At 43.7% G+C, this 25,360-nt stretch overlaps 1 protein-coding gene across 3 annotated transcripts; it reads left to right on the top strand.

The window, feature by feature from the left end:
* The first annotated feature begins 37 nt into the window (after nucleotides 1-37).
* Nucleotides 38-22,485, top strand: Lyrm1 (LYR motif containing 1). 3 transcript variants are annotated; one of them, XM_041666323.1, is made up of 4 exons: nucleotides 38-173; nucleotides 14,437-14,627; nucleotides 18,483-18,575; nucleotides 21,086-22,484. In XM_041666323.1, the coding sequence occupies exons 2-4, from the start codon at nucleotides 14,469-14,471 to the stop codon at nucleotides 21,200-21,202; spliced, it is 369 nt and encodes a 122-aa protein (XP_041522257.1). In that variant the 5' UTR covers nucleotides 38-173; nucleotides 14,437-14,468; the 3' UTR covers nucleotides 21,203-22,484. The 3 variants fall into 3 exon arrangements, with proteins under 3 accessions (XP_041522257.1, XP_041522255.1, XP_041522256.1); XM_041666321.1 differs by lacking the exon at nucleotides 38-173 and adding an exon at nucleotides 288-527 and having other exon boundaries at nucleotides 21,086-22,485; XM_041666322.1 differs by lacking the exon at nucleotides 38-173 and adding an exon at nucleotides 479-606 and having other exon boundaries at nucleotides 21,086-22,485.
* Nucleotides 22,486-25,360: the final 2,875 nt, after the last annotated feature.

The raw sequence follows: 25,360 nt of genomic DNA, 5'->3' as shown, positions 1-25,360 counted from the left end.
CCACCGGCGGCGGCCGCCCCGAAGCCCCGCCCCCTCCATCGCCTCCTGCATCATCACTTCCGGTAACCCCGCCGGCCGCTGGCTCCAGGAGAGAGAGAATGGGAGAGGGGCGGGGACGGGAGCGAGGCGGGTAACGTCACGACGTACACGAAGACGTCCGAAGCCGTCTCCAAGTAAGGGCAAGGAGGGGAGCTGCGGAGGGTGGGCTAAGAGGAGCTGGGCCAGGCCATTTTCTAACTGGAAATGGGGGAAGGGGCTAACGAAGGGGTGAAGGGGAAAGCAGGAGGGAGAGGTTGTCTGTTGTTGAGTGCGGCAGGGAGTGGTCTAGAGCTGGAAGTTTGGGGCGGTTTGAGACGACCTCTGACCTGGGCCTCATGCTCCCACAGCGGTCCGCCTGGTGGTTTGGCCCGGCCTGGCCTACCGGACCGGCTGGATGGAGCTCGGTGTGGCCAAGGCTCGGCAGAGCTCCTGGCACCGCCTCCTCCCAGCCCGCTCCTGTGGTTGGGGGAAGGCAGGACTGACGCAGAGTGAGTGTAAGGATGGAGACGCCGGCTCCAGTCGCGGGGGACTGGGGAAAGGGGTTGGCTCCCCTGGAGCAGAGATGAGGTGAGGGTGTGGGGTTGCTAGGAGACCGCGCCTGTGTGACCCCAGCCTCGCGAGGGCGGCTCGGTGTCATCGCCGCTGGTCTCGGGAGACCTGCCTAAGGGAAGTGGCACGTGGGCGAGACCTGGCATGGGACCCTTCAGACTTTTAGAATGTAAATGGAAGGCGACAGGGGCAGTTCTAGGAGGCTGAAGAAGTGCCTGCCTTATGAAGAGCCACCCAAACGAACCCGGATGTAGGAGTCAGACTTCAGGTGACAATGAAGGCTGGTTTCAGTACAGATGAGCAAACGAGAAAAAGAAGGAAGCTTTGTCCTGAACTTATTTTATTTTATTTTTTGGCTTTTCGAGACAGGGTTTCTCTGTGGTTTTGGAGCCTGTCCTGGAACTAGCTCTTGTAGACCAGGCTGGTCTCGAACTCACAGAGATCCGCCTGCCTCTGCCTCCCGAGTGCTGGGATTAAAGGCGTGCGCCACCACCACCCGGCTTCTGAACTTATCTTTAATAAGTAAATGAGCACGAAGATAAGTAAATGCCCCAAAGGCTGGACGGAGTGGAGAGAAGGCCTTTTCGGGGTTTAAGAGAGAGAGAGAACGGGAGAAGATGTCTGGGTGGAGAAAAGTGCCAAAGGGATAACTCTGGGAACAAAAGGCAGAAAAGATTGAAGCCTTTCTTGGGTTTGGCCTTTGTGTTACCACTTCCTGAAGCATAGTGATTGACCAGAGCTTATTTATATTTTTTGAAATTGCTGCTGGATAGAGAAGACAGTCAGACCTAGTAAGAGGCTGTTGCTGATGCCCTGGAAGAGGTGGCAGTGGTGTTGGATAAAGAAAATTGATTCAGAATTTATTTGGGAGCTTGCGCATGCCGGACTGACTGCTGAGTTGGATATGAAGTGTGTGGGAGAGGGTGGAACCAGAGATGTCTCCCTAGAGAAAACAGTTTGAAAAGGAATAGCTTAAGCTCTCTTGAGCGTATTGCGAAAGTCATTTTACGGCCCGATTAAAGATGTCCAGAAATGAGGTACCCAAGTTGGAATAAAAGTCATGAGTGGAGATAACAAATGTAGAGCTAGGAATAGGAAGTAGACAGGGGGATTCATGACTTCCTTAGGCCTTCTCACATTTAAAGACCACCCAGAAGGGGTAGAAGCCAATAGGAAGCTCAAAAACAATAACACCTCAAACAATAGGATCAGCCCTCACTATCAGCGAGTCATCCCATGAAGGCCTGACTCCATCTTCCAGCTCTCTCAGCTGTCGGTGCTTTTGGACTTGTATACAATAATCCATGTGCATTATCTGATTTCTTGCTAAACGGTGGTTCACACGTTTGTCTTCCCAAGACTGCTTCCTCGTTGTATCTTCGTGGCTCCTAATACAGAGACTTGCCCATGGGGTCCAACAATTTTACTGTATCTGGGTAGGAACACCTTATAAGACACTAGTCTTAGAATTCTTTTGTTGTTTTGTTTTGTTTTTGAGACAGAGGTCTCTGTAACAGCCCTGGCTGTCCTAGAACTTAACTAACTCTTTTAGACCAGGCTGGCCTCAAACTCAAAGAGATCCACCTGCCTCTGCCCTGAGAGTGCTGGAATTAAAGTGTGGGCCACCACTCATGGCTCTGCTCAACCTTGTTTGTTTTTACATTCCAACCAAAGTTTCCCCTCTTCCTGTTTCCTCCCCCCTCCCCCACCCAGCTTCCCCCTAGACCCCATCCACTCCTCTTCTACTGTTTCTTTTCGGATATAGGCAGGCATCCCGTGGTATATCAAGTGAGACTAGGCCCCTCCTCTTCTATTAAGGATGGATAAGACACTCCTATAGGAGGAATGGGTCCCAAACGCAGGCAACACAGAGACATCCCCTACTCTTGCCTATTAGGGAGTCTCAAGAAAACCAAGCTGCACAACTGTCACATATGCAGAAGACCTAGATCAATCTCAGGCAGGCTCTCTGGTTGTCATTTGGTCTCTCTGAGCCCCTATGAGCCTGAGTTTGTTCGTTCTGTGGATTTTCTTGTACCCTTGTCATCACTGGGTCCTACAATCCTTCCTCCCCGTTTTCTGCAGGATTCCCAGAGTTCTGCCTAGTGTTTGCTGTGGGTCTGCATCTGTTTTCATCAGTTGCTGGATGAAGCCTCTATGAATATAGCAGAATATCCTTAGGGATCATTTCATTGACTTTTCCCCCTCATTTATGTTTGGTTCTATCTTAGATCTCTGGGATATCCCACCTCTGGGTCCTGGCCCTCTGGAAGGAGCTCCCTCGGCATGGATGCCAGTCATTAGTAGATCACTCCCACAGTTTCTGTTCTGTTTTTACCTTAGCACATTTTGTAGGCAGGACAAATTGTAAGTCAAAGGGTTAGAGGCTGAGCTGGTGTCCCAGCCCTCCACTGGTTACAGGAGCTAGCTGGTTCACCACTTTGGGAATCTTACAAAAGGAGTTCTGTCCCTGCTCTGCAGATGGCACTGCCATTGTAGTGAATCCCAATGGAAAGGGCATCAGCAGAATCAGAAGGCCTGGGTTTCATTCTTGCATCTGCAGCTAATAGGGTGGCCTTGGAAAAGGTCCTTCTCTTTGAGCTGATAGGGTTGGCCTAGATTAAAAGTTGCAGGCTGGCAAGACAGATAATGGCTGCAAACATATTGTTCAGTCTGAAGCATGATTTAAATTCTTGTTTTTTTTTTAAATCTGCTTGCCAGTTTTTAAAACTTGAACATCAGAATCCAGATTGTTGGCTTCATTTGAAAAACTGGACAGTCTAACACCACCAGTCTGAAGTTCCTAGAGAGCCCTACACGGCTACAGCCAAAGCTTGCCCTTTGTGTCTTATGTCCCAAGTCGGCCACCCACTCCCAAAGCGACATTTGATTTGGAATTGACTTAACTGTGCTATCCATATGTAGCCACTAGTCACATGCAACTAAATACCAGTTCCTTCAACACATGTTCCAGATGTCCAGGAGCTGTGCGGCTAGTCTCTGCCCTGTTGGATAGAACAGATGGAAGAGTTTGATCATAGAAAGTTCTTTTGTTTAGTGTTGGATTGAAGCACTGACAGAATTTAAGAACTGTGGGTGCCAATCATTCCGCACAAATAAAGCCAGGCAGTCATTGTTCCTGCTCTCGAAACAGCCCAGTAAGGAGCTCTTGGAGCTCCCGAGTAAACTGGGAGCATGGGGACTATGGAAGAGAGTAGAAGGGGGAGAGGGGGAACAGAGAAAAATAAAAACAATTTAAAAAAGCAAAAAGCTCTTGGGTCCTACAAATAAAGCTGCTCATTTGATAACTAGAGAGTCCTTGGAGAATGTTCTGGAAACATGGTCCCCCATGCATAATACTGTTAGGTTTCTAATAGTTGGGTGTAGAGTCAGGTGCAGCAGATCTCCAGCTGTGCCCAGTGTTGTCCCCCAAAGCCCTTTTTGTTTGTTTTGCTTTAAGACAGGGTTTCTCTCTGTAGCCTTGGCTGACCTACAATTTGCTCTGTAGAAGGCTGACCTTGAACTTCTGAGTGCTGGGGTTAAAGGTGTGCAACACCACGCCTTGCATCCACCAAAGCTTTTTTGCAGTTTTCTAACCAGTTTCTTAGAAGAATGTTACAAAACAGGAATTTAAGTTACTGCTCTGGCGCTCTGACTTCCCTACTTGCTGTGAAGGGTTGACGATACTGGCTAGAGTAGTATGAATGAGTCTCTAACATTGGCTTCTTCCCAGGCCTCCCATGTATCTCTCACACAGCTAACTCTGGGTAACTAAAAGGCCTCTGGCTAACCCTTGTCTTTGTTCTTAAAATATGCTGGCACGTGCCTATAATCCCAGCATTCTGGTGTAACATTTTAGTGAAGAATAATATACCCATTTATTTTGAAATGAGGAACGATAAATTGATTTCCACTTAGAAGTTCTGCCTTGAATAGGAAAGTATAAGTTGCTTGGTTGATTAATCTCTCTCTCTTGCAATTTTGGGTTGTTCTTATGTATGCAGATAATCCAGGGCTGTCATGATACACTGATGGTTCCCAACAGAAAAATAATTTCAATTTTTTAATGATGTGAAAATGATACAAACTATACTTTGAATTTTAATCTGTTCCTGAGCTGGAAATAGTCTCAGTGTTGGTCAGCAGCTCCTAGGCCGGTCCCAGTCAGGACCCAGCACTATCCGCAATCAAAGAACATCTGCCTTTAGGGTACACGTTTGCCGCCTATTGCTTTGTTTAGGGTAGCTCTTTTAGAAATTTTTCTGGTATGAATATTTTAAATTTCCCCTTTGTTCTGATGATTTCCCATGTTTTAGGATCTAACCTAATTTCATTTTCTCTTTGTATTATCTACCTCCTTCCCTGAGCCCATCTCTTATACGCCATATTCTTGTAATTTTTTGTATAAAAAAATGCTGTTTCAGAGAATTGTTGTGGTATGAAGTACACCTAATGAACGTATCCTGAGAATTGCACAACTATGTGGTATCACTTCCCTTTTCAGATTCTAATAACCAAAAGCTAAATCTAAGACAGGAAACAGCCCTCTGTGTGTGTGTGTGTGTGTGTGTGTGTGTGTGTGCGCGCGCGTGCATGTGTGTAGGGGCTGGAAGCTGGGGGACCAGGGACCTGTGGGGCACAGTTTGGCTTGAAGATTGTTCAATTGTGACAATAAAGTCATTCAGTGTATCAGTGTCTGACAAAAAAGCAGGGACTAGAAAAGCCCCAGGAGAAAAGAGCACTGACAGTAAAGAGCTAGAAAGAGATAAAGGAAGAGACATAGGAAGGAAAGCTTAGTGTTGGCACCTGCATTACATTTCCAGTAAGAAGCACACGTTGCGGTCTGGAGATAAGCAGTGTCTCCAGCAGGGTTATTTACTCATACCCAAGAACAATAGCCCTTTACTGCACAGGGATTATTAATGATGAGAGGGAAATAGCTTTAGGAAAATCCATTATTACCACAAAGCAACGAATTCACCAACAGGTTACATACTTTTCCATTCTCTGCAGACAGAGCTTACCATAGATAAAAGGCCATACTACTCGAATTTCCTCCTATTCAGGCAGCTTGTGCGGTTACTTCCTAGTGCTAAGTGTTTTAATGGAGTAGCTCATAAATAATCCTTAAAATTCTGAAAAATGTTCTGTGGTTGCATATTATATTTTAAGAGACCGAGGCACCAGTAAAGCTTGGTGGTACAAACCTATGATCTCAGCTGCCCTTGAGGAGCAAAAGTTCAGGGCTCTTCTTGGGTTCAAGACCAGTTTGGGCAACTTGGTGAGACTGTACCTCAAAATGAAAAGTAAAAGGACACTGAGGGACATAATTCAGTATTGAAGTGTATGCCCTGTGTGTGCAAGGCTTTGCATGTGCAATCCCTAGTGCTGCCAAAGAAGAAACTCTTGTACGCTCTTAAGAAACTGAGGCTCAGGCTGAACCCAGTGAAAGTGATTATTTGGGCATTATCAAAGGCATTTCAGGGCTGGAAATGGTGCTGCACACCTTTGATCCCAGCACTCAGGAGGCAGGCAGAGCCAGGGGGATCTCTGTGAGTTTAAGGCCAGCCAGAACATAGCAAGTTCCAGGACAGCCAGAGCTACATAACAGAGACACCCTGTCTCAAAACAAACAAACAAACAAAAAACTGCATTTTAATTCCAGCATTCAGGAGGCAGAGGTAGGCAGAACTCTGAGTTCAAAGCCAGCCTATTCTAAAGAGTGAGCTCCAGGACAGAGAGAGAAACCTTGTCTTAGGAAAAAAAGAGGTGAGGGTTGTATCATAGGTATAAGCCTTAAAGTACTCTCTTTAGAACTATAAGCCTCCCCCCAAACAGCACTGAATTGTTTTTGGTGCCCTGAGAACTTTTTGTTAAAATTAGTTTACTAGAATGTGGTAGGGTTGGAGCGTATGCAAGCCATAGCACGTATGTGGACACTGGAAGATGCTTTGTGGAGTCCGTTCTCTCCTCTCACCTCAATGGGAGGTCCAGGAATCAGGTTTGGGTTGTCAGACTTGTACAGCAGTTCTCACCTCCTGAGCCATCTCTGGCCCAAGCTCTGGGACCTTAATTGGGACCGTTCTCCAGATGCTATCATATATATCTCAGGATGAGAATGAATATTGCTGATGAACCATTCTTTGTCATGTCCCAATTGTGTATCAGGCTTAGAAGTGTAAGGAACGAGACTCTCTGGTCCTCATGCCTTCACCGCCTTTCCCCATACAGTCACAAACAATGAAAGAAGAAAGGTCCATTCAGATAGAAACCCAGCTCAGTGTGTAAAGGCTCCTGCCACCAGACCTGACAACCTGAGTACCGTCCCTAGGATGTACATGGAGGAGAGAATTGACAAGTTGTGCTCTGACTTCCACGTGCACATCGGTATGCATGTGCCACCACATGTACGTACATACACACAAAATAAATAAAATTAGAGTGTGGTGGGTATCTGTGAGGGATGTGCCCAGGGACACTGCCATGGTCCCTACATTAGAAAGAGGCAATGATAGGAGACCAAGAGATAGACAGAGAAAGCAGCAGGTGAGCAAAAAAGAGGATATTTTGGTTGTGTGATTTGGAGGCTTCACAAGGCACATAGGGGTGCCTTACCTAAAGAGGCAGAGCAGCAGAACTGGTTTCATCTGGATAAATTTCACAGCCTTCCCCAGCCCCACCCCAAGTTATGGAGAGGGAAGTTTTGATTCTAATGTGCTATGATGAGGGGAAAAATAATAAATCCTAGAGTCAGGTCTTTCTTAAAAGAAATGGAATAGGCCAGGCAGTGGTGGTGCATGCCTTTAATCCCAGCACTTGGGAGGCAGAGGCAGGTGGATTTCTGTGAGTTCGAGGCCAACCTGGTCTACAAGAGCTAGTTCAGTAGTAAGGGCTCTGACACAGAAACCTTGTCTCCAAAAACAAAAACCAAAAAAAGAAAAAAGAAAAGAAGAAATGGAATAGACTTTTCTTTTTACCTCATAGGGCTTGAAAGTTAGGCTGATTGGCCCTTTCTCCTTTTCCTTTTTGTTCCTTCTGTTTCTGCTGCAGCAGTTTTTATTCAGGAAAGCAAAGCCTCAGGGACTCCGGTAGCTGGAATTTTGACATTCTTGAGACCAGAGTCATACTTCTATAAACTTCATCTGCAGAAGGGAAATTGTCTTTTGAACTCCTCAATGGGAACTGGAGAAATGTTGGGTTAAAAGCAATGCCCTTGCAGAGGACCTGGGTTTGGTTCCAGCAGCCACACAACTCATAACCACCCTTAAATCTAGTCCAGGGGATCCCATTCCTCTTCTGACCTTGCACTCACTCTGTGCACATTCACACACTCAGGTACTCACATACACAGACTCTTTTTTTAAACTCTTTAATGTTGGTGCTGCAGTGAGCTTTCCGAAGTACTCCAGAGATGAAACGGTGAAGCTGATGAGGCCTCGCGCTAACAAACCTGTCTGTAAACTAGATTGGAACACACCCAGGGCCTAGGCATGACTCAGAGGATGTTTCTGGAGCCTCCCCAGGTCCCTTGACTGTACTCAAATTCTTTACAGCCAATAGCAAAATGAGCACATGGTTTCAGGTGTTTTGTTTATTTCTTGATTGATCACTGCCCATTGTAAGTCCCCATTACTGACTCCAAAATTAAAACAGAAAAGCTTGTGGTCAGACAAGGAAAAAATCACTCAACTTTTGAGGCTCTTCATCTTGACTCTCCTGTCACTCGGGTGACATTAGGCAAATGTGACATTTCAACCTCTGTAAGAGAGTTGGGCTCGGCAGTGGTGGTGCACACCTTTAATCCCAGCACACGGGACGTGGGGGCCAGCCTGGTCTACAGAACTAGTTCAGGACAGCTAGGGCTGTTACACAGAGAAACCCTGTCTTGAACAATGAAAAAGAGAGTGAGGGAAGGCTAAGTAGCTATGGTACCGCTCGGCTCCAGCACGTTTAACAATGTAAAGCAGACCTTGTTGCTCCCATTCGCTCCACAGACGTCAGTGTCTCCCTTTCCTTTTGACTGCAGACTTCTTCCCAGGCCTGCTCTCCCATCAGTGCTGAATTGTGTTGTACTGTGCCCTCACCAAGTCCTCACTTGCATTCACATTAACTTTGCCCTTGGCCTACCCCAGAGCCTTGCTCCTGCTGCCCCCTTCCCTACACCACTCTCCCTTAACTTCCTGTTATTAGTCTCCTTCATGCCATTCAGAGCTCCAGCCAAATATATTGACCCCCCCAAAGGTTTTCCATTTCTGATTGTTTCATTCAAAACACATTACTGCCTCTACCATTAGAAGATAAGATATCCCCAGACCCACATAGTCATGACATGGTGGGCATATCCAGTGAACGCTGGGTGGATCAATAAATGGGCTCCTTGGCAGAGGAGACGTAAGACCTGCAGGATTGCAACAGTGCGGTGAGTCTTCATTTTCCTCTTCTGCGATGCCAGCTTCCCTTGGACTCGGAGGGATTATCACAGAGAACTGAAGAGCAGAACATTTCAACCAGGGGCACAGTCTACTCTTAAGGGAATTGGTGCATTAAAGGCTTTTAAAGAAGTAACGGGCAACTGGATATTTTATAAAACATACTAAGGTCCAAAAAACTCACTTCCATAGCTCTTTGTATGGGAAGATAATAGAATTATATGGCTTCTTTTAATGGAATTATTTAGCTTCCTTTGTTATAATTACTAAGCCCTTTAAAGCATGCAACAGATATCCAACAACAATTTATCAAGATCAGGCAGCTTATTTAGTTACTAACAACTTGGGCTCTTACTCCAGATTGTAGGGTTTGAATACTGGCCCTCCCTATTTCTAGCTGTATGACTTTGGACACACTTCTTAATCTCTCTTTATATCAGGGTCTTCCTTTGTAGACTGAGAAGTATCAGCTGCCTCCAGAATTGCTATGATGTTCACAGAGTGAACATCAAGGTGGAAAGCACCTTGTAGAGTGGGAAGCCGGGTAAATGCAAAGCAAATGTAGCTATTGTTACTGTAATGAACAAGACAAAGTTCCTGCTCTCCGGGAGTTAGCAGAAAAATCTAGGACAAAAAAGACGCAAAATAACTGCAGAAGAGCAATCAGTGGTGGCTTATGCTAGGCCCTAGGGAGAGAGTGCTCTGGGAATAGTTGGTAGTGAATAGGTACCTCTTGTGAGGAGCGATAATTAGCAGGAAAGAGGCATTTGAGTGGAAGGGTGAGCCAAGACAAGCTTAACTATGTCCCTTTGACTGACCTGGTACTCACACTGTAGCACAGATTGGCCCGAGACTTAGGGCAGTCCTCCTGCTTCAGCTTCTGAATTACAGGTATGCATACAGTACTCTGGTTTGGATTTTTCTGAATACATTTATTCATAGCCTACCTAAATAACACAAAAAAATCTTTTTCATGGGTGTGATGGGTCATTCCAGTATATATTAATGACAACTAATAAATTTATTATGTATCTAAAATCACCTGTACAATCATATTTTGAGATATGTGCACTAGGGCCTTCTGAAAATGTGTCAGACTTGTATAGAATATGCACTCAGTAATGCATTTCATCGCCATGCTCTGCGTGCGCAGGCAGTATGACTTTTACAAAAGAAGCCACCTTCCAAGTCACAACTACTCCATCACATACACTTTTGTTCCTCTTCCATCCTGGGATTTGGAAGTTAAAGAGATGAAAAGGAGCAAATATTTCAAGTAGTGTCAAGAATAAATGTCATAGAACTTAAAGAAATTCCTTAAGACTAGACTTCCTGACCATTTAAAGTTCTGACTTCTAAACCAAATAGTCCTTAAGGGGAATCCCCGCAGAATTCACTACTGTAGCCAATCAACTCTTGACCAACCAGTAAGTAAGGATAAAGGCTGTTGTATTGTATTAATCCTGAGAAGGTTGTTGGTCCCAAGCCGTTAAGTCCTTGGGTAAGGAAACCTTCAGGAAGTGGCAACCATGGCAACCTGTATAAGTGCATTGCTTTCTAAGAACAAAGAGAAAAAACCCAAAAGAAAGCACTTTAATTTTTTTAAAATGTAACTGACTCAGTTTGAGAATCTAAAGCTTTCTGTAGCATGAAATATTTCGTGCTTTCAGTAAACATTTGTTGAAGTTCTAGTATGGAAGCTTCCTAGGTACAGAGGATTTGGCAGTAAATAAAAGATAGTTGTAATAACTGTCCCCATAAAGATTAGAGTCCACTGGAGGAAAATAGACATTAACAAACCAGAACTTGAGTGATGAGGCCTAGAAAGAACAACTGTCAGGATTCTGATCATTCCTAACCCAGTGTGTGTGGCTCAGGAGAGACCAGGGAGCATGAAGGATTTTCTGAGACATCCATGTTTCCATGAGGAGCTAAAGGATGAACAGAAATTGATCAAGTAAAAAAAAAAAAAATCAGGTCAGGCGTTGTGACACCTGTTTAAGCTCAGCATGTAGGAAGCAGAGGTAGGTAGAACTCTGAGTCACATGGCAGCCTGGTTTACCTAGGGTATTTTTCTTGGTATTTTCTCACTAAGGCTGTATAGTGAGACCTTGTCTTTATTTAAAAAAGAAAAGTTAGTGAAGAAGGAGCAACATGGGTATGCCCCCAAAGTCAAGAGGATCATAGTTGTCCCTGCAAAGAACTGATAGAAACCCAGTAACAAAATGACAAAAGATGCATTATTCTCTTTTTTTGATTTCCCTTCCAAGGCTTAGAAGTGATAGGCTAGACCTGTTCACATATTCAGTAGTAAAGACAGCTTTTGACTTTTCTCTCTGGCAGTTTTTGTGACTTGGGTTTTCTGGGTCACCTGATATTAGAGACTGATCACCTACCTATCTTTCCGGATTCGTTTTTACAAAACACACACTAATTAAAGTATTTTCAAAATAGTCTTATTAAGTGTCAGTTGTTAGCACTCCTTACCCTGAGCAACCTAATTGCAGGTCTTGTGTGTCATGTTATGGCTTACGATCAGAGTTCTAGAGTAGTAAAAGAAAACCAATTAAAGTCAGGCTTTGAGAAATTTGCTAGGGTTTTAATACGTTTGACCTTCGATTTCCTCTGCCAGCGTCTGAAAGTCAGGGAAGTTTCATCTGTTAGTGACAGGGAAGTAAAGCCATAGTTAGTTTGTGCTACTGCCCCTCACAGGAACTGACTCACGTATTTTCAGATGAAACCATGGAGTTTTCGGGAGAGCCAGAAACTCAGAAACCTGCTTCCCTACCAGGAAAAATGTCATCATCTCATCTGGGTTTTTATTACCCCACGATGTTCTCACTGGTTTTTATGAATTCCTTTTAAGCCTTTTTTCCGTGAAGCGTCATTGATAGTGTTGTGCGTAACTTTGGTTCTTTAAACTTTTGGGTTGGGAGAAGTGGTGTTTTCAAGCTTTTCATCAACTGGTTAAGCCTTGGTTCACTCCTTGTTGCTCAAGAAAAGTCACCAGGGTCCAGTACAAAAGGAGGGGCAGTCATCTTCAAGGAAGAAATCTCTGTAAGGTGCTTTCCTTGAAGGTGCTTGGAATGTGTAGATACACATACCCAATCCTGCTCCCAGCAGCCTATAGCCGCTGAGATTCTTAAGAGCTAAGGACCATCCTATTGTATTTCAGCCCCGGTAGGGAGTTGGAAATGGATTATGTGCCTAAGTGGCAGCCCTCAGCCTCCTCCCCAATCCTGATAAGCCTGTTTGAAAAAAAAAAAAAAATCTCTGGACTCGTGGATGTGTTCAAGTACCTGGCTCTGCTGCTTACGCCCAGACCTGTCTTCCCAGCCTGTCCTCCCTCGTGTCTAAGACAACATAGTAGTCATGATTCTCAATCAGACGAAGAACTCCAAGGACTCGTCTTTTTTTTTTTTTTTTGATATTTCTCACTCAATTTTTACAGATAGAAGCATAAAGAAAGAAATAGGCTGAAGTTTTACATAAGTTATAAAAATCAAGCCAGGTGGTAATGGCACATGCTGTTAATACCAGCCTTTGAGAGGCAGAGGCAGGTGAATCTCAGAGTTTGAGGCCAGCCTGTCTCAAAAAAAAAAAAAAAAAAAAAAAACCAACAACAAAACTGCCCATTAACAGAATAGACAAGTGCATCAGGAATTTTTGTAGAGTGGAGTGACTTGCAGCAATGATGCTCAGTGTGGCAATGTGGATGAGTCTTGCAAGTTCAATAGGAAACAAAAACAAAAACCACACAATTTGAAGAACCTATTATATGAAGTTCTAAACTTGTAAAAAAAAACCTCTTGTATAATAAATATAAAGGATTCATGACAATGGTAAGCAGCAGTCAGACTAGTGTTTTCACCAAGAGAAGAAAAGAGGGCCGCTGCACATGGCATGGTAATACACTCTTTAATCTTAGCACCCTGGGCAGAAAGAGGCAACTTTCTATGATCAAAGCCAGCCTGGTTTACATAGTGAGAGCCTGTCTCAAAAAAAAAAAAAAAAAAAAAAAAAAAAGAAGAAGAAAGAAAGAAAGAAAGAAAAGGGAAGGAAGGAGAGAGAATTGATTATTTAGCAGGGGTCCAAGGTGGAGGGGGCATTAAGTGTCTCCATAATTTGTTCTTCATGGCTTATTGTATGTAGCTATCACATTATTCTGTCTTTTTGTCTCAAAAATACTTCATAAAAATAAAAGTAGCAAGAATTTACAGAAGGTGTATGCTTAGGTCAGTTCTCATTTGGCCACACCCACTGGAACTAAAATTGGTGTTCATAGAAAAAGGCAGAGTGGTCAGAAGATCTTCAGCCATAAGAAAAATCTTCAGTTGTATAGTTCTTATTGGTCAAGAAGGTAGTGTTGAGAAATGTTTTCCAAACTAAGAGAAATTGCTGATGTACAGCCTCTGGGCAAAGCTGAGACTTGAGACTGACCCTGTTTGACTTATTTGGTAGCCAAGTCTTAAAATGATAACTGTCATTTTAGGATTTCATGTTATAAAATGCCACTTTTCCTCTGTAGCTTCGGAGCCTGTCCCAGAACTAGCTCTTGTACACCAGGTTGGCCTCGAACTCACAGAGATCTGCCTGCCTCTGCCTCCCAAGTGCTGAGATTAAAGTCATGTGCCATCACTGCCCATCAAAATGCCACTATTTTTAAAGATGTATCCCAAGCTAGCTGGAACTCATGATCTTCCTCAGCCTCTGAGTGCTGAGATTACAGGCCCACGCTTCCAGGCCTGGTCCTGCTCCCTGCTCAGGAAAACTGGCAGCTCTAGGCCCTCCTTTCTAGGTGGCTGCTGCTCAGAGATGAGTAACAAATACTATCTTTAATTGATGGTGGAGAAGGGAGGATCCGGGGTTAAAATCTAGACTCCATCTCTACAAACAAGCAAGTTCTAGGCCGGCTAGGCCACATAGTGAGACCCTGTCTCAACAAAACACACTTAAAATCTGCCTTCTAGACACGTAAATTTACCAGAACAGAAACTAAAATCATTATTTCTGCGGTATTCTGGTCAGTCTGGTTTTAAAAAATAATAAATGTAAATTTGGTCTTGCTGTGTTTGTAAAAGTGGGCTCATAGCAAAACAGCCAATTAGGCAAGCTTCAACTGCGGAGACAGGTCTATAATCCTGGGATCGGGACGGCTGAGGCAGGATGGTTTGAAGCCACTCTGGGTTATATGTAACATTCCAGGCCAAACAGGGCTAGCTTGTGCAACTCTGTTTCAAAAATCAGAAAGATGGGAGGAGAGAGCAAAAGAGATTGATGTTTCTACTACGTCATTTTGGTAATGCTACCCACAGACCTGTTAAGAAGGAACAATTATATCTAGACTAATTAAAAAATCTTCATTCAAAAAACTGTACATCTGCCTGGCTGCCCACTATCAAACTGCGCTTGTATGTAGATTTTCCTCCTCCTCTTCTGGTGGGTCTGAAGATGACAACAGCAACACGACAAGAAGTCCTGGGCCTCTACCGAAGCATTTTCAGGCTTGCACGGAAATGGCAGGCAGCATCAGGGCAGATGGAAGACACCATCAAAGAAAAACAGTACATACTAAATGAAGCCAGAACACTGTTCCAGAAAAACAAAAATGTAAGTAGGCCCCATCTGGAGATGGTAAGAGTAGAGACCCTTCTTTTAGTATTTGTTCATTTCTTTCCTGCCTTAACTGAAGAAGACCCAGCCAACTCTCGGAGCTGGGCAGGTTCCAGTCTATAGCTTGGGTGGGCTTGCCAGTTCAGCCGGTAAATGGCTTAGCATCCTCTGAAAACCCTGTGAGCCAGGTGACAGAAGTCATGCCAGTGAAAGCTGTTCCTCACATACCGATGGCCAGCCACTCCCAGGGGTGGTTTGCAGTAAAATGCTTTTTTCCCAATTTATAAACCAATCAAAGCCTTCTGATTATAAACCCATTTATAATATGGAAAAAGACATGGGCTCCTTCCGTAACTTAGCTATGAACTCTTTGTGGACAACAGAGTGGTACCACAGAAATAGGGCTTCTACTACCTACTTAACACAACCAAATACCCAGACACCAGCCAGCTGGTTAGGATTCATCCTGACAAACCATCCAGCACTGGCTGCTATCCCCTTGGGAAAACTGCCTAGCACTAAGAATGGAAGGTAAGTACCTGGCTCCTCTTTGCCCGCTTCTGCTTGATGCCTTCCAAACAATCTAGTCTTGCGGCCTTTCTCTCCTGTATCCTCTGTCTTTCTGGTTGTGTTTTCTCCACACCACCTCCTGCCACTTGCCTGCCAACGAAAGGGCCGCCTCTGTGCTGAAGCCACTTTTGAATTCCTGGACTTGGCTATTTCCTTTTCTTTCTTTTTTTTCCTTTTCTTTCTCTTCTTTCTTTCCTTCTTTTCTTTCTTTCTTTCTTTTGTGTGTGTGTGTTTTGTTTTTGTTTTTTTGAAACAGGGTCTGATTAGCACTGGATGTCCTGGAACTCATTATGTAGCCGGGGCTGTCCTTAAACTCAAAGAGATTCCCCTCTGCCTTCTAGTGCTGGGATTAAAGGCTTGCGCCACCAGGCCTGGCCCAGGCTTCGTTTCTGACCACCCACCTAAAGGAGCTCACCTGAGCCTAGTGATCCACTTACAAGCCCTGCCTCCTACCTCCCCTTACCTTTCTCTTCCACCTGCTGCCCCTCTGAAACCCTTTGCTCTTAGTCCTCATTCAAGTATCCCACCAAGTGCCAAACACTAGATTAGACATTTGGGATATATAAAAATATTAATAATCAAAATAAGGTCCCTCAGAGAGATTTCAGTTAGATGAAAAGAGTGGAATTAAAATGAAGACAAGCACTACCAAAGAAGCACTCATAATATAAAGCACCTTTTCTTCTAGGAAGACCCGAAGCTTCCATGCTTTATTGTTTTGTTTTTAGTGTTTTAATATATTTTTATTAAATCATATATAGACTCTCTATGTAGCCACAACGGCCCTGCGACTCAAAGAGATCCAATTAGCCTCTTCTCTCAGTGCCGTGGTTAAAGGTGTGTGCACCGCCACACCCAACCTTTAAAATTTCCAGACGTGTACAATGTATGTTGACAATGTCCGCCCCTAACTTTTCCCAGATTGACCCTACCCACCTCAACTTCATGGCTTTTCTTTTTTGTGCTGCCCAAGTACTCGCAGGTATAGAGCTGACCTGCCCTGGTCACACCCTTAAAAAGAACTGACTCACATTCTGGTAGAAACCTGCCAATAGCTCCTCAGCTAGGGGCAGGGCCTTGTGAGCACCCCTCCCTTCTATGCTGGAATGTTGACTGGCTTGATCTGGTTTAGGTCTTACACAGGCAAGGACAGCTGCAGTGAGCTCAGGAGTGCCACAGGCCTGGCATATCCAGAAGTCACCGTTTTTAAACTCAAAATCCTCTTGCCTCGGCCTCTGAGTGCTGAAATTACAGGCATGTGCCACCTGCCTAGCTTCCACCAGGCCTTTTTCTTGGTGTCATGTATTAGAGTTGTTATGCTCAGATGGTGTCTTTGATAGCTGAAGGCAGAGAGGACTCCATGTGTCTACCCTGGTGCTGGGGATACTGTGGCATGTACCCAGTAAACCTGTGCAGGCACAGCTGTCTGAAGACTACTCTAGACTAGGTTTTCATTTATTTCAAAATCATCCTTGAGCTTCAACCTGGAGTGGCCAAGGATGGGACAGAGGGTGGTGTGTGCATGTCACAACATCATGCAGTAGCCCGTGAGCGGCTGAACTTGAAGAACTCTAGCCCAAGCTCTTTTGATGATAGCTGGAGTTCTAGAAGCCCAGCTGCTTTAGCCACAGCTTTGTCAGAGGGCTTTTCTCTCCACCCTCCCCCCCCCACACTGCGCCCAGTTCCTCCTGTGGACATAAACAGTTTATAACAACCCTGGTTGCGCTAAAAGTTTAATAATCCAAAGGTATCTTATTAATTGCTCTGAATCCCAGCAGACCAATGGCAACATAACTATCCATCCCAGTGTGAGCATAGCTGCTGAGGCCACAGAGGTCAGGGAGTTGAGCCTCTGCCCTAAGGGACTCAGCTAAGTTCTCTGTGCAGCTGTTCCTGGAACTCCAAGCACCCTGAGACAAGAACTCCCTTGGAATTTCCAAGCCACATGGGCGCAGACTTTACACTGGGTGTCATCTGAGGCTGATGCAATTCTGGCACTGCCTTGAAGCAATCTCACAAACATAGAAGATCTGTGTACTGATTTTTTTTTTTTTTTAGATCCCCTGAATGAAAGTTTCTCCCCTTCCCTGATTTGGCTTTCTGGGGTTTTGTTTTTTGTGTCCCCCCCCCACACACACACAAATAAACATCTTGCTTTTTTACTTGAAAGTACATTATCACAATTTGACTGATTTAGGATTACAAAACTCCGCTTTTCCCACTTAAATCATTCTCTGGTGTCTTACTTTTGCTGAAAAGCCAGGTTCCTTCAGAGTAGTGGTTCTCAACCTTCCCAGTGCTGTGACCCTTTTCCTCATGTTGTGCTTACCCCAACCATAAAATTATTTTGTTGCTACTTTATAATTTTGCTACTATTATTTATTATAAATATCTGATATGTGGTGCCCCCAAGAGGGTTGCAACCCACAGATTGAGAACCACTACTTTAGAAAGTCAGTGTTGGGAGGGTGTAACTCTCTTGTTCAGTGTTGGTGTGGGTGTAAATTTGCAGATTGTTAGTGGGGTCATAAATTGGTGTCAACTATAGACGGTAACTTGGGAATATTGTGAGAATGAAACATGCATGAACCTATATAGTCTCTTTGTCATAACATTCTTGCTGTGAGAATTCATCTTAGATACATTGGTATGTGAGCAAAAACTGCATAAAGATGTATAGCGCAATTGTTTATGGTAGCAAAAGACTGGAAATAGCTGGGATGCCCATCACTAGCAAAGTGGTTAAATTATAATAAAGCCTTATGTTGGAGTTCTGATAGTCTTCAGGAAGAGTGGCTCTTGATGTCTGAATACCCAAAGAGCTCCGAACTATGTTAATGAAAAAGCAAAACTTAGAGATTAAGATATCTGTATAAGAGAAACCTAGGGCCAGTGAGACAGTTCATTTGGGCAAAGCTGTTGAGCACAGAGGCCTGACAAGTGAATTCCATCCCTAGAACCCACCGAAAGGTAGGAGAAAACCAACTCCACAAGCACCATAGTATGTGCTCTATGGCACATACACACCCCCACCATACACACAAAATAATATGAGAAATAATTTTAAAAGACTAATTCTCTGTATTTGGGTTTATATATTCATAGACTAACTTTGGAGGGGCACATAAGGAGGTTAACTGGAAGATAAGAGCAGGGGAGAATTGTATTTACCAATATTGAGTTTCCTGGGTAGTGAACTGAAAAGTTTAAGAACATCTGTACTATATTTTATATACTATTATGAAGATACTAAATGCCTCATTTTACGTTTCCCTTAAATAGCTCACGGACCCGGACATGATTAAGCAGTGTATAGACGAGTGCACAGCCAGGATTGAGATCGGACTGCATTACCAGATTCCTTATCCAAGGCCAGTAAGTACGGTTGCAGTGAACAGGTGCCGGACACTTAGCCTTGTCATCCCGTTATTTCTAAGAATGGACACCATGAGGGCTAATACTTGATAAGGAGCAGAGACCCACTGTAGAAAGCATGTTGGAAGTCAGTTATCCTTGTATCACAATAATTCACTATGCCAGTGAACATCTGGTCTCTTCTTGTGCAGCTTCCAACTAGTTGGAAGGGAAAACCAGTGCATGTTTATAAAGCTTTACTTGGGCCTTTACTCATTTTTATGAAATACTTTTATTTTCCTTATTATAAAAGGTAAGCTTTTAAAATGTTAAAAAAGTAAACAATGCTGGGCAGTGGTAGCGCACGCCTTTAATCCCAGCACTTGGGAGGCAGAGGCAGGTGGATCTCTGTGAGTTCAAGGCCAGTCTGATCTACAGAGTGAGTTCCTGGATGGGCTCCATAGTTACTGAGAAACCCTGTCTCGAAAAACAAAACAAAACAAAACAAAACAAAAAAAGTTAACAAAATATTTAAAGGTTATAGAAAATTGTCAAAAATTCTCACCTCATGGAAGAGATCACTGTAAGTTTTAAATAATCAGTTTTCAACTCTTCAACTTAGAAAAGCAGTGATTTTGGAGCTGGAGAGATGGCTCAGTGGTTAAGAGCGTCGCGTGCTCTTCCAAAGGTCCTGAGTTCAATTCCCAGCAACCACATGGTGGCTCACAACCATCCGTAATGGGGTCTGGTGCCCTCTTCTGGCCTTCAGGCATACACACAGACAGAACACTGTATACATAATAAATAAATAAATAAATAAATGAATGAATGAATGAATGAATAAGAAAAGCAGCGATTTGATATTTAATCAGTTCAAGCCAATTATCTGATAATGTATTATTAGGTTTTTTTGTTTTTGTTTTTGTTTTGAGACAGGGTTTCTCTGTGTAACAGCCCTAGCTATCCTGGAACTAGCTCTGTAGACCAGGCTGGCCTCGAACTCACAGAGATCTGCCTGCCTCTGCCTCCCAAGTGCTGGGATTAAAGGCATACACTACCACTACCTGGCATATATTATTAGTTTGACACACACCTGTGCACACACATTCCTTCATACATGGAATTCTAGGTATCCTGTTTTTATTACCTACTTATTTCCTATCTTCTGAGCATCTTTGTTTGTATTGTGTGCTATTATAAGAATGTGCTAGCCAGGTAGTGGTGGCACATGCCTTTAATCCCAGCACTTAAAAGGCAGAGGCAGGTGAATCTCTGTAAATTCGAGGACAGCCTGGTCCGTAAGAGGACCAGGACAGAAACCCTGTCTCGAAAAACCAAAAAGAATGTGCCATCATTGTACAAGTCAGGGTTCCTTGGAGAAATAGAACTAATAGGAAGGAGATCAGAAGATACATACAGATGGATGGGTGGATGGATGGATAGATGGATGGATGGAAGAATAGGGTGAGAGGGTGGGTGGGCAGATGGTGAATAGAGATAGACAGACAGGCTTTACAAGTCTGGATATATAGAGACTGTTTCTTGAAAGGAATTGGCTCATACAGTTATGAAGGCTTAAGATCCAGGAGAACGCCAGTGGCACAAGTCAGTCTGAGCCTGAAGGCCTAAGAACCAAAGGGGCTGATGGTAGAAGTCTGTGGAGGAGGCAGGGGAAGATGGGGTGTCTCAGTGCTCAAAGAAGGTGAGCAAGAAGCAAAAGAAGTGAATTTATCCTTTGCCTTTTTACTTTTCAAGCCCTACTAGAACAGAGGATGCCCCTCCACATTGGAGAGGGCAGTGGGTTGAATCCAAGAATTCATATACTGATCTTATCTGGAAATACCCTCACACATATACCCAGAAATGATTCTTACTGGGGGTCAATCAGATTTACTTATAAAATTAGCTGTCACAGCCATAATGTAAGCAACTTTCTACCTCCATGGGCATTTGAGTTGGCACCAATGCCCATCATGCACTGTACAGCATAGTAGGCAAGCAGCTTTGTTCGTCTGGTTTTTTTTTTTTTTTTTTTGGATGCCCATTTTCTGAGTGGATCTGTAGTTCTTTTCCTATGTTCAGGCACAATGACATAGATGAGAATAAACTCTAAATTAGATTGTGGCTTCAGATCCAGCTCCATCACTTAATGTATAACCCTGAACAAGTCAGTATTTAATTTCTCTAAACCTCCATTTTTTTCCAGCTATAAAAATTGTAATTCCTAACCAGGAATTACAGGTGGTGCATATCTTTTATCCTAACATTCGAGAGGCAGGGGCAAGCAGATATCTGGGAGTTCAAGGCCAGCCTGGTCTACAGAGCAAGTTCCAGGACAGCCAGGCAGCCAGGGCTAACCCCTGTCTCAAAAAAATTATAATTCCGTAAGAAATTATCATAAGGATAGATCAATGGATGCAGAAATATAAACATTGAGTCTGTGGTAGATTTAGCACTTAGAAACAGTAAATCATCGATGACTATAAGCTGCACTAATAATTATGATTCTTCATGTCATTATTCTCACTCAGATTCATCTGCCTCCAATGGGTCTCACCCCACTACGAGGCCGGAGACTACAAACCCAAGAGAAACTGAGGAAACTTTCCAAACCAGTGTATCTGCAGTCTCACGACGAAATTTCCTAATGGAAAGGACAATTGGCTTTTGAGAATGGTGAGGGGACTTGGTTTTGAATGTAAATCAGGCAACATGCCCTTCTTGATTGGAAGCAAAACCAACACTTCCTTTAGACCTCCAGAGTTGGTCCTCACCTATGACATGTGAGCATCCCTAGGATTTTTGGTGGCCTTGCTGCTGCCTAAGCCAATGACATTGCCTCTAGAGGTCATGGACCTTAAGTCTTCACCGAAGTCATCCTTGGGAGCAAGTCTAAGGCTTGTGGAGGAAGGCTGAAGGCAGTTGCTGGGACCACCATTCAACACACATCAACTGATCAAAGGGGGTCAACTGGTTGCTGCAGATTCACATGGCTACCAAACTCTGTTGCTCCCAAAATACTTAGTAGAGGTTTATCCACAAGTTATTCGTATGCTTAAAAGTGATTTCTGTATAGGCATCTTGTGGTCACCTGACTCTTGTAATTTCCATATATACCCCATTAGAAAGGGCAGCTTTGGATTGATCATACTTTGTTTTGTTTTGGGTTTATTTTTTTATAGGGAGGTGTTTGAGACAGGGTTTTTCTATGTAACACTTGCTGGGCTAGAATTCTCTATGTAGACCATACTGGTGTTGAACTTGTGTTGTTCTTCCTGCTTCAGCTTCTCGAGTGCTGGAATTACATGATCATGTGGTTTTTTTTTAATGGAAATATGGTCTGGCACCCTTCTCCCTGTTGATAATTGGAACTACCTGCCTTAGTTCTGTTTACCCCGTCTTAAGTGTGACTACTTAAAATGCAGTTAGGGTCTAAAAGCTTCCTTGACATTTACCCTGCATTCTTCTGTTCTACTTTAACCTAATTTAAAAGCACAAGGTCCAGCTGACTTCCAAGTTATATCCAGACAGAAATAGGACAGAGAGCATGTGTGGAGTCGGGTGGGAGTTCACAGCACACTGTTTGCACACCAGCAGAGAGTGGACCTCACTAATAAAGATAAATGTCTACTTATTTGGGCCTCTTTGTGTTCTTTTCTGTAATGGGCTTGTGACCCTTAGAAACAGCAGAAGGGCTGTGCCTCGTGTGAGGAGAAGCATCCTTCTTATGTTCAAGGAACATACTTCAGGGATTGGCAATAGCAGGGAGAACAAATTGTATACTGTGTCCATCAGTGAAGTAATAAATAGTATGTAGGCATTCAACACAAATACAGTGATAGGCCTTGGCGAGGAAAGAAATGTCAGTGTGTCAGCGGGCATATTGGCTGTTCTGAGGACCTAGCCCAGACTAGCTTGAACTGGAAAAAAGCAATCTGCCATCTCTTTGTTTCTTCTTCGTCTAGCAAGTCTCAGTGTAAAAGCATTGCCCCAATGGAGAATGACTTAATGTTGAAGTATTTCCCATGAAGATGGGGTATGTAAACTCAAGCAATTCAACTTCATGTGGTAATCAGCCAGTGGGACATCAGAAGAAACTGGGTGTGCTGAACCAAGTGAGACCCAACTTGCCTGTCTCCATCATGTGCCCTTTCCAAGTGACTGTAAACTCAAGCAATTCAACTTCATGTGGTAATCAGCCAGTGGGACATCAGAAGAAACTGGGTGTGCTGAACCAAGTGAGACCCAACTTGCCTGTCTCCATCATGTGCCCTTTCCAAGTGACTCAAGGAGACAAAGTGATTTTGACTATGTGCAATTTTGCCTTACTCTACTGACCGTTAGGAATTACCCTTCCCACCAACCTTTTTCTCAGTGGAAGACTGCTTAATTGCTATACCAACCTTTGAGAATCTTTTACATGACAGGAAGCTTTAATGTGATTTTTTTATATCTAGCTTCTTTTGCAAAGTTGTGTATACAATTACATAAAACATCAGTTTTCTCTAATCTACATGGGAAGTAGAAAAAGACAAAATCTCGAGTAAAGTGGGAATGTGGGGATCATGGGAAAGGATAGAAGGGGAGGGGGAAGGAAGGGAGGGGACCAGAGAAAAATGTAGAGCTCAATAAAAACAACAACAAAAGGCTCAGACTCATCTGATGCACCTTGAAAAAAATTGATTTCCTGTCAAACTATATAACATGTTTGGATGGATGGGTGGGTGGATAGATGGATGGATGGATGGATGGAATATGAGGTAGGTTCACTTTGTAGCCCAGGCTGCCCCTGACTGAACTCAAGGTCCTCATGCCTGTCTTAAATGCTAGGATTACAGGTACAGCTACCATGCCCAGCTTATATGTCTTACTCTCAATATCATTTCCCCCGCTTTCTCTCCAAGTTCATTAACTTCTTGTATTCTGTCTCCAAAAGCCAGAAACTACCTCCCTATGTCCCCGCCTTCAATGAAATTCTTTCCTGTCACTAACAGAACTGAATGTAACTGCTCAATAGCTAAAAAAATCCTAAGGTCAAGGACTAGCCTGGCGATCAGTCTGAGGGCCATTCCTGGTGTCAGTTTGACCACGTCTGGAATGAACTAAACCCAAGCATCTGGGTACCCGTGAGGCAGTTTTCTTTTTCTTTTATTTGTTTTTTTTTTTTTTTTTTTTTTTGAGACAAGGTTTCTCTATGTCATAGAACTCACTCTGTAAAGCAGGCCAGCCTGGAACTCAGATCTGCCTGGCTCTATGTCCCAAGAGCTAGGATTAAAGACATGGGCCACACCATACCCAGCTGAGGGATTTTTCTTAATTAAATCATTTGAAGTGGAAAGATATCCCTTTTGAGGTGGGAAGATCCCTATGTAGAAGGACATGGAAGAAGGAAGCTTTTACTCTTTGCCTGCTTGCCCTCACTCTTGATTTGCTGGCTTTAGAACCTACGTCTTTGGGATTCTAGCACATACTGAAGACCATCCGAGACAGCCATCCAACCTCATGGATTGAACAGCTACTGGATTCTCAGACTTTCCATTCGTAGACAGTCATTGTTGGGCTAGCTAACCCACAGCCTGTAAGCTGCTCTAATAAATACACACAGATATGTATAGATATGGATTTATTGTATATATATAGAGAGAGATTAATTTATTCTATCAGTGTTGTTCCTCTAGAGATCCCTAACTAATACACTAGGTTTGCCTGATGTCATCTGCTAGCTATTTATAAGCAGAGCTTACTGCTTCTCAATGAGTTGAATTCTGAACATCTTTGCCCAAGACTCTAGCCTCCAATTCACCATGATTTCTGAAGGACATTGTCCCTTTCCCAGGAGGAAACATCATTACCACATTGACCGCAACTAAAGTGACCTCAAATTTAGGGCAATCTTTGTTTTCAAAGTAGAGGAAATATTTTACATTTCAAAAATATCATCCATCATGCAAAAACATTCTGTCCCTTGACCCTTGAGGAATGAGCCAGCCCTTGCCTCTCTCGGCTTTTCGGCGCTGAATGAAGTTGGAGTTGGATAACTATAATTAAGATTCATTTGTTCTCTTAGCAGTCCCTTGTGCCAGCTCTTCTGCAGCCTGCAGTACGGCTGAGCTACCCTCCCAAGAGTTATGGGTTTGGGTCCTACCCATCTTACTGTCTCACATGACTGACTGTATTATATTTGGAATGATACAGTCCTAGCTATCAGTTCATTCTGATTTATCTACATATTGGCAAGGATTATATTTCTTTCCTTAAAAATCCCTTTAGTGACCTACTTTGAGTAGGAGTGCACTTTCTCACTGTCTCTATTACGATACACATACTCTTTCTGGGCACTTGGCTGGCTTGCTCATCTCAGAATTTGCTTGGCACTATGAAGAAGTTGAAACTAGAGTCTTCTGGAATACCTTTATTTCATTCTTGGAGGCTCGCCACATTCGGGAAAAGTCACAGGGCCTGAATCAAGGCATTTGTTTCTAGCAAAGAGGCAGGAAAGCCACACCATACAACCTACATCTGCTCCCCTCTGCACACCCCAAATAAAACCACTTAGAGCCTAAAGCTGCACGAGAGAGTCAGGGAAGAGTATCAGGAATCTGATGTTTTTGTCTCTTTCTGGAGGGAATCTAGGGATGGAAATTCCTTGGACACAGTCATGCGGCTGGAACTAGTGTCTTCCAACTCATTGGCACGGAGGCAGCATGTGGCAGTGAAACAGACATGGATTCAAGAGCCAGGGAACCCCCACCTGGCTGTGCAGTGCAGAAGAGCTGTGTTATTCTTAGGCAGGCTCTTTCCTCTTC

Source organism: Microtus oregoni, unplaced genomic scaffold (assembly GCF_018167655.1).
Source record: "Microtus oregoni isolate MIOR12 unplaced genomic scaffold, Mior012 000016F_ref0000370, whole genome shotgun sequence".
Classification (NCBI taxonomy): Eukaryota; Metazoa; Chordata; class Mammalia; order Rodentia; family Cricetidae; genus Microtus; species Microtus oregoni.
This window is presented reverse-complemented; position numbering and strand designations above follow the sequence as displayed.